This window comes from Eucalyptus grandis, chromosome 9, assembly GCF_016545825.1.
Source record: "Eucalyptus grandis isolate ANBG69807.140 chromosome 9, ASM1654582v1, whole genome shotgun sequence".
NCBI classification, from domain to species: Eukaryota; Viridiplantae; Streptophyta; class Magnoliopsida; order Myrtales; family Myrtaceae; genus Eucalyptus; species Eucalyptus grandis.
Window position 1 is genome coordinate 7,513,144 of NC_052620.1, and position 9,432 is coordinate 7,522,575.

General features: G+C 40.5%; 1 protein-coding gene across 1 annotated transcript; it reads left to right on the forward strand.

The window, feature by feature from the left end:
* The first annotated feature begins 750 nt into the window (after nt 1-750).
* Nucleotides 751-5,882, forward strand: LOC104442196. The gene is made up of 4 exons (XM_039302272.1): nt 751-1,068; nt 1,139-1,245; nt 3,970-4,043; nt 5,775-5,882. The coding sequence occupies exons 1-4, from the start codon at nt 777-779 to the stop codon at nt 5,839-5,841; spliced, it is 540 nt and encodes a 179-aa protein (XP_039158206.1). The 5' UTR covers nt 751-776; the 3' UTR covers nt 5,842-5,882.
* Nucleotides 5,883-9,432: the final 3,550 nt, after the last annotated feature.

Consider the following 9,432-nt stretch of genomic DNA (forward strand, 5'->3'; position numbering starts at 1 on the left):
TAAAAATAAAATTACTTTTATTTTAGTCATAATTAAGTGTAATTCCTCTTATGACATTTGATCTAGAGACTATTTGCAATCCACTCATTCATTCAATTTTAGGAATTGCCATGTTGAAAGGCAATTTGCCATTTTAAACCATAATTAGGGTGTCAAAATCGATTCTTCACAAGTCGCGAACGATTTCTAACTTTTTCTTAAGATAAGTCCAAATGCAAAGTCCGTTCTGAGAAATTCACATGAGAACTTCCGAATTTAAGGAATTTTTCTCATTTGAAAGAAAATCTAGCCGTTGGGCTTTAATTGAAGAAATTTAGATTGACTCATTCAAGATTATGGTTCAATTTTATGAATCAAAGCCCAATTTTTACATTAGACGTTGATTCATTTTTTGCCTAAGTCTCGTCACTTCAATTCAAAGTCAATTTGAATGCAATAGGTCATTGCAATATTAATTGATTTCAATTTTAGTTTTTTTTTTTTTGGTCGAAAAACGGGTTTGCATTCATTCATGATACTAAACGATCCTTACAAGTCGACGATGGATAAAGTTCTGAACATAGAATTTCCATAAGGTAAAAAGGAGGATAATTCACCCAATTTGGAGGTAGATTGTTGGACCGGTGGGAGTTTGCAAGCCAATCGGCGGCTCGGTTTGCTTCACGAAGGCATTTCTCTACCGTGATTTCAACGCCCTAACAGATTGAAGGAAATGAAGCTCTTCTTTGCACCTGTCGATGATGTCTTTTGTGTCCCGAGAGGGTTCGGCCAGGCCCATGACAGCTTCCACAGTGTTTGAACTATCACTTTCAACAATCCACCCTCTGCTTTGGCCGAAACTCTGTTCCACATGCGGAACTGCACTTCTTCTCACGAAACTCAACCCCTGTAACAGAGTTAGGGCTTTTGCGTGTTGGGGGGAAAGCGCTCGAATCTGCTCCGCAAAGCCGTCGACCACCATTCCCGACGAGTCGCGCAGTATACCGGCGGCCGATCCTGAGAAAGGGGACCACGAGGCGTCGATATTCAGCTTCAGCTTTTTCTGTTCGGGTGGTTTCCAGCTTGTGGGTATGTTTCGAGTAGTGGGTTTCTGGCCTTTCTTTGAGTGCCATCTGCTGAATTTTACTTGCTGCACTAGTGCCAGGTCTACTATGGCTGTCGGTTTTGGAGTCTTGCCGCGAAAAATCGAGTCATTCCGTGCTTTCCATATGCTCCATAGCACTGCAGCTATTTGTTCTTTTTCAGGTAAGATGTCACTCCTTTCAAAAACTTCCAGTAGCCACTTATCAATTCTTGTGATGTTGCTTGGATCAATGTTGATCTGGAGTCGAGGATCTATCCAGATTTTTTTAGTCCATTTGCAAAGAAGGAAGAGATGTTCAGTTGTCTCCATGTGTTTGGCGCAGAGAGTGCAATAGGGGTTGGGTAGCATTTTCCTTTTATGCAGGTTCTCTCTTGTCGGTAAGGCTTCTTGACATAGGCTCCATAGAAAAGTTCTCAATTTTGGAGGAATACCTAATCCCCATATCCTTGTCCAGAGGGATCTCGGCGGCTTAAAAGAGCAAGTAGCTTGGTTTTGTTATGTTTTTGTGGCCTTTGGATGGTTTGTGTTGTACCCGCTCTTCACAGTGTATGTCCCTGATTTATTACCGATCCACAGTAAACTGTCTTTTTTTGGAATCAAGCTTATGGGTGTTGCAAGTATCTCGTTCGCTACTTGTTCTTCGAAAAAATTCAGAACTAAATTTTCCTTCCATACCCGCAAATCTTCATGGATGAGTTCAGCCACCATCACTGGTTCACTTTGGTTACTAGGGCCTCCGAGAACTCCACATTTCAGCCATTTGTCTTCTCTAATGTTGATAGATTTGCCATCCCCTACAGACCATTTAACCTCTGGTTCTATGGCTTCTCTTCCCATTAAAATACTTTGCCATCCCCAAGATGGTCGCTGCCCTTTTCTTGCCTTCCATAAAGTGCCATTTGGAAAATAAATGCCTTTCAAAACTCTGCTCCACAACGCTGAGGGTGTTTTGGCTAGTCGCCATGCTTGCTTGCCGAGCATTGCTCGGTTGAAGTTTCTCAAATCTTTGAACCCCAAACCTCCCTCGTCTTTTCTGGTTTTCAGTGTTTCCCAATTCTTCCAATGCACTCCCCTCTTGGAATCACTTTTCTGCCACCAAAAAGAGGCAATTCTCTTTTCTATAGCTTTGCAAATGGATATGGGCAATTTAAAAACAGACATTGCATAGTGCGGGAGAGCTTGCACAACGCTTTTTATTAGAATCTCCTTTCCTGCTTTTGAGAGTAATTTTTCTTTCCATCCTTCTAACTTGGAGTTTACTCTTGCTAAGATCCAAGCGAACATCTCCTTCTTTGATTGACCCCACTCTATTGGTATGCCAAGATATTTCCCTGTTTTATCTATAATTGGGACCCTGAGTTGCTGTGCTAGGTTTCTTTTCAGAGAAGATGGACAATTGCTACTGAAACATACCCCTGATTTGTTTAAATTAACTGCTTGACCCGATGCAAAACAGTACTGATTCAGAATATTGGCCAGATTTTGGCATTCCACAATAGTCCCGTTCAAGAAAAAGATGGCATCATTAGCAAAGAGTAAATGAGATAGTGTAGGGCAGAACCTGTTTAGCTTTATGCCCTTGATGCTTCCATCTTCTAGGGCTTTGTTCATCATCCCAGTCAAAACATTTGCCACTATGATGAATAAATATGGGGAGAGAGGGTCGCCTTGTCGTAGACCTCTTGAAGGGGTGAAAAATGGAGTAGGCTCCCCATTTATCTTCACACTTAGAGACACCGTTGACACGCATTTCATAATAAGGGATACCCACCGCTCACAAAAGCCCATTTTCAGCATACAATCCCTCAAAAAGTCCCATTCGATTCTGTCATAGGCCTTCTGCATATCTAGTTTCAATATCGCCTGGAACTTTTTCTTCCTTCTAGCTATTCTCAATTGATGCAAGACTTCCTGAACTATTAAAATATTGTCTTGAATTTGCCTCCCTTGAACAAAGGCGCTCTGTTCAGGTTCTATGATCTCTGGAAGCCAAACCTTTAGTCTGTTTGCCATAACTTTTGAGATTACTTTGTAACTGACATTACAGAGACTAATAGGTCTGAATTGGCCTATATTTTCTGGGTTTTTCACTTTTGGTATCAAGGATATATGCGTTCTGTTTAGGAGAGGATCAAAGGAACCTATTTCAAAGAAGTCGTGCACTAACTGGAGCAGATCCTGCTGAACATTTTCCCAAGATTGTTGATAAAAAAGCCCATTCAGCCCATCAGGCCCCGGAGCCTTTAAGGAACCCATATGAAATATCGTCTGTTCCACCTCTTCCAATGTGATTGTTGCCATCAGTTTTTCATTCATTTCATCCCTCACTGATCTTGATACCTGGTTAAGTATTGGCTGATAGTTCCTAGGGCCCACCGAATTGTACAAGTTTTGGTAGAAGGTCCCTATGTGTTGTTTGAGTGCCGCCGGATCCCTGCACCAACTTTGATCTTCCATTTGCAGCATTATGATTCTGTTTTTTTGTCTTCTTTGTACCGTGGTAGCATGGAAGAACTTCGTATTTTTATCTCCCCATAGCAACCAGTTGATACGTGCTCTCATTCCCCAATATTTTTCCTCTTGTTGCCAAAGTTTTTCTATCTCATCAATAACATGCTGTGCTTCATGCTTGCTGGGATTTACAGAGTTCTTGTTTGTTATCTCTGTTAGTTCCCTGTTCAGCTCCTTGATTCGACGTGGCGCGTTGGCAAATTTTTCCTTACTCCACTTGGCAAGCTCCTTTGAAATATTGTGTACCTTCTTTGAGAAGCTTGTTCGGCTTAGTGGCGTTTTGTTCCATGTTCTCTTTATAATCGCTTCATAGTCTGGATCTTCTAGCCAGTAGGCTTCAAATCTGAAATCTCTCTTTTTTCTCTTATTTTCAGGATGCAACACCAAGAGGAGAGGGCTATGGTCTGAGCCGATTGCTGGTAGCGCCTGTACTTCAGCAGCAGGGAAGGTAATTCTCCATTCCATTGTACATAAGGCTCTATCTAAACGTTTTTTGACATGGGCCTCTCCCTCTCTATTATTGGACCAAGTGTAGGCACACCCTTTGCTGTCCATATCCATTAGGGAACACTCATTTAATAGATCTCGAAACGCTGCAATTCTATGGTTATCCGCCTCTCTTTTCCCCACTTTCTCCCAAACGTATAATATTTCATTAAAGTCTCCCATACATATCCACGGGAGAAAGTTTGAAGACTAAATCTCCTTTAACTTTTGCCATAGTTGTAGTCTCTCCCCAAAGTGCGTCGAAGCATGAAGGAAGGTTATTCTCATTTGATAGCCACTAACTGGATCTGTGCAATCCACATCTATATATTCTTTGGAGCTGTCATTTACCTTTAATGCCACTTCTTCACTCCATAATACCGCTAAGCCTCCAGCAATTCCCTCCGGATCTTTTAAGAACATATGTTGGAAATTCAATCTCCTTTTTATTCCCTCCACCATCGTTGCTTTGTTCTTTGTTTCCATTAAAAAGACCAGGTTGGGCCTTTCAAGAGCCACAAGGGCTCTTAGCTCTTGGAATGTCAGGGGATTGCCCAGCCCCTGACAATTCCAGCTTATGATTTTCATGTCGTCGTCGGTGGCTTATTAGGGCTAGCCACCACAGCCCATTCATTGCCATCTTTAATCAACTGGATTGGGGTCTCCAATAGTTCCGTATCATCAAGCATAAAAGGCCTTTGTTCTGCTATACATTTCTGTTTTTTTGCCTTATGCACTTTCATACTTTTTTTGCTACTTTTCCCCACCCTGGATAGAATCGGCTTGTTTGCTTCGAAACATACAATCTGTTTGCCATGATCTGTGGTTTTCAGTGTTGCGTCTGCTGATTTTTCTGGTGGTTCCCCCTCTTCATAGTTTTCTGCTCTCTTCTTGTTGCAATTTGGAGCTGCTGTGTTTTCAGTTGTATCTCCATCCACTTGGTTCAGTTCATAAGTCATGGGTGGGGCTTCAAGTACCGTTTCTTCCACAGTGAACTCATCTTCTAATTTTCCATAGAAAGCGTTCCAGTAGGGGCTATGTTCTTGCACTTCCGTCTTAAGCCATGGACCATATTTTCCCGCTTTGTTTTCAGCCCAAGCAGTTTGTTCATAAGGGAATTCTTCACAGTTTGTTGCATAGTGGCCAATTTTTCCACATGAATAGCAATAGTGGGGCAGTCTTTCATATTTGAATTCCACCCAGAGCTTTTTGTTTCCAATATCCAGGATGGCTCCTGATTTTAGAGGAGCTGATAGGTCCACTTCCACACGTACTCTGCCACTTTTCTGTAGTCCACTGCCCTTTGGGTCCACTTGAATCTCCAGAACTTTGCCCACCTTTTTTGCTAGATCGTTAAAGACATCTTTTAATAGCCATCCAGGGGGAATCCCTCCAATGCGCACCCAAAAAGCACAACAAGTATAGTCATAACAGTGCTCTGGGATGTCAGGTACGCATTGTTTGAGAACTAATAGGTTGTTGTTGAAGGACCATGGCCCTAACTTCAATACTCTCTCTTTTTCCTCCTCCGACTGAAAAAGGAAAGAGAACAAACCTAGTTCCTTTTGTGTGCATATCACAGAGTTTGCTTTCCATGCTGTCTTCATAGTTTGACATAACGCTGGGAAGTTGACATTAGGTTTGGAGTAGAGTTTTCCGAAGAGGGTTCTATTACATTCTGCTCTTTTTTCAGGGGGAATATCTTTAATCACTTCCACTATATCATTCTCCGACCACAAATGTCCCAGGCTTTTGCATAAAGCTACTAGACGCAATTCATTCTCATTTGCCCCTTCCATTTTCTAGGTCTTCAGGTGCTGATTTTGACTGGGTTAATTTGCTATAGGAAATTGTGATGGATTGAAGGGAGCTCTATGGTTGGAAATTGCAGGATTGACAACGAGTTGTGGTATTTCACCCTCAATTCCACCTATTATCTCAGCAAGGGAAAAACAGGGGTTCAGTGCAAAACTTCGTGAACAACAGAGCCCCAAGGCCGATCAAAACAGTGGTAATCTCCATTCTCAGCAAGGAAAAAACGACAATACAGTTCAACACTCCGTCAGAAGCAAGACCCCCAAGCCGAACAACACGGGATGATCTCCATCTGCATATTCCAGCCGACACCCATCCGACTACAGAGGAACTTGTCAAACCGGAAAACCTCCATGAAAAAATGGCAACATACCGTCGCTCCGAAAGGCCGAACTTCAATCTACGAGGCTTCGACCACGCCCATTCCACTACCGAAGATTCAACCAGATCGGAAGACTACCAGAGGAAGGAATAGCAACACCCCACCTTGAACTCAGCCAAAATTGCTGGTCACCCAAACTTTATTGAAAACCCCGCTAATGGGTGGCGGTCCTGTTCCATTGCTCCGCTCTTCACGATTCTGCGACTAAAAGACGGCATTGAGGGTTCCTGGGAAATGCTTAATGGATCAGTGATTCTTTTGCAAGAAACGTGCTCTTTAGTAAAAGGGGAAACTCCATGAGAGTTAGGGTTTCTACCACCATGGGTAGGGAAAAACTCTCGACGTCGAGAGAGCTGGAGGAATTGATATCAATTTTAGTTCATTTGTAATTTTGATCAAAGAATTGCAAAATTGCTCATTTTAGCCATTAATGCTCAATTGTGTGTACCTATGGTTTTGGTCCGTTGATTTTTACAATGTCAATAAGAAACCTATAGATTGTATCTACAGAATTTAATTAGCTTAATTTCGTCAAAATTAGACAATTCCTCCTCAAATCACACGACTTTTCTCTTCAATCTGGTCCATAAAGGACTACAAGGATTAGAACCCACAAGGATTTCACGGATTAGAATCGGCAAGGACTAGCCAAAACTAATCAAGAACCAATCAAACCAACCAAGTAGGCCGATTTAGACCCTGTCAACCAGTTTTGAACCTTTGGCGATTGGTTTCGAGATCCTCACTATGTCAATTTTATCCCCCTGCCTTGCATTTTCATAATTTTACAAATAACCCCTAAATTTTGAAAAATTGCAATTTAGCCCCTAAATAGGCGCTTAAGCACAATTCTTGTTTTACATCCCAATTTTTGCAAATTGAACCCATTCAATCGGTCATTCAAGGATGATTAAACTTTTACAATTTTAATTTGGCCCTTAGATCAATTTTTTTACAGTCAAATTAAACCAATGGCCAAGATCAGCTGATTTGGAACTAGTATAAAAGTATTTTCCCTCCATTTTTTGAAAGATGGCTCATTTTCTATAGAATACTCCTTCTATAAGATCAAATTCTCTCTCATCTCTCTCTTCCCACCTCTCTCCTCATTTTTCTCTCTATAATCGAATAGGCTTACTACCGATTTAGGCTCGTTGACTACCACCCAACCCTCGTAGCCATCCTCTCTATCTCCTTGAGTCTCTCGTAACTTGAGACCAGTCGGATGGTGATCAGAACTAATCTGATCACCCAAGCCCCCTCTTTATGCTCCAAACTAGTTTGATTGGGATCAGTTTCTTCGACCACCTAATTCGGCCATTAGCAGCTACTCAGCAGCCACCCTAGTTGGTTTGATCCATCCCTAGGCCCATCCCGACCCATTCATGGTTGGGGTTTCATAGATCGGTCATAGGAATAGCTTCGGTAACCTCTTTCCTCTCCAACACTCGAAGGCCGGTCCATCCTTGGACTTGTTTTACTCAATCATCAAACCAGTGGTCTAATCCTCCCCGTGGTGGTTCGTGGGTGATCCAATCTACTCCTTGAAGATCCAATCATGCTCCAATGATGATTATTTCGTCCGATCACATATCAAAACCAAAGAAAATGCAAAAAGGTAAACACCTCAAACTCAAATCCAATGAGGTGAGATCGGTATATCCGATTGAGGCTAGGGTTCAAGATTAGATCAATATAAAATACTTAGATCTGATGTTGATGAGCTTGATTGATGATTTGCTTAAGTTGAAGTTCATTAAGATTGAACTTGATGTTGATTGGATGAGATTTATGCTAATCCGTAATTTTCGTGCATCCGTGGCATGGTTACTATTTGGCCTGAAATAAGGACTTAAATGAGGTTATTTGATCTTGAGCCCTTCTAAACTTAGAAAGTATGCTTCGAGACCAAGTCACACGTCTCGAACAGGGGACGTTTGACCCTCAGAAAACACGTCGAAATTTGCTCGATTCTATAGTAGTTAGATAGGTTTTTAGTTATGTTCTTATTCTGATTCTTATTTTTCTATTTTCATGCTGATTTTCTTTTATTGAGTTTTCCTAAAGTTGTCTAGTTAGATAGATATTTGTTCCAAATCATTTCTAGTATGTCCTGCATTTTTTTCTAGATTTTTTAGAGATGTTTTGGTCGGTCAAAATTGCTTGAAATTGAACATATGTCAATCGACCATGCACCAATTTGAACTGCATTTTTGTGAAATTGAGCATGTAGATGAATCCATTTAACCTTAGGATCTTCATGAAAATTGAAATACACTTGTACATTCCAACAATATATGATTCACATGATTTTATTGTTGTTTGGTATGTCAATTGCATGTTCAAATACATGTAGATTTTGTTGCAATTAGAATGTTTGGTAACATGCATCTGTTTTACCATTTTCATCAAGACTAGGTTTCTATACCTTAATGAGAAATGTTTGTTATTGTGTGTTCTATATGTCAAATTTTTTGTTAGATTTTTGCTATCCTTAGGTTACTAAAATGGAACATGTTCTATGATGTTGATATTAGATTAGTTACTAAAATCGAACATGTGTGCATTTTATTATGCTTGTTTGGGTCTCTTAAAGACCAAATCTCGCATTGATGCCTTCTTGACATTTAAAGTGTTCATTTGGTATGTGAATATTATGCATTAATTAGGCTTGTTGCACTTTGAAATCATTAAGCATGTGATTCTAGTTTTAAGTCATTTTATGATGTCATTGACTCGTATAATTCTTTTGCATTCTGACTTAGGATTAGATGTTTACCCGAATCATTTGTCGCATCCAAGTCTTCATCATATGTGAATTTCATGCCACTTATGTATTGTTTAAGTGGCTTTTGAACTCACAAATGCATAACCATGTTCTGTCTTTTTTAGGGCTAACATGTATGCTTTCACAAATCTCAATTTTTGACTCTTAATTTGTCCTCGATTGAACTTGGACCCTTCTAGGAAGTCCTAAGGTTCACTTAAACCTTTCAAATGCCACGATTTTGCAAGATTTGAACCTCGTTAGGCCCACTTTCCATTTTTTTTCCAAGATAGCTTGGACTTGATTAAATTCGTAACCCTGTTAAGTCAACCTTTTTTGATTCTTATGTGATTTTTTCAATAAGGATTCTTGAGTCAATCCCTAACA

What these genes read in the sequence shown, in the direction of transcription:
- LOC104442196 (XM_039302272.1), top strand. Translation starts at nt 777, where the DNA reads ATGACAGCTTCCACAGTGTTTGAACTATCACTTTCAACAATCCACCCT. An exon ending in GGGTGGTTTCCAGCTTGTGG is followed by an intron (nt 1,069 to 1,138) that starts GTATGTTTCGAG and finishes TTGCTGCACTAG; the next exon opens with TGCCAGGTCTACTATGGCTG. An exon ending in GTACTTCAGCAGCAGGGAAG is followed by an intron (nt 4,044 to 5,774) that starts GTAATTCTCCAT and finishes CTCTTTTTTCAG; the next exon opens with GGGGAATATCTTTAATCACT.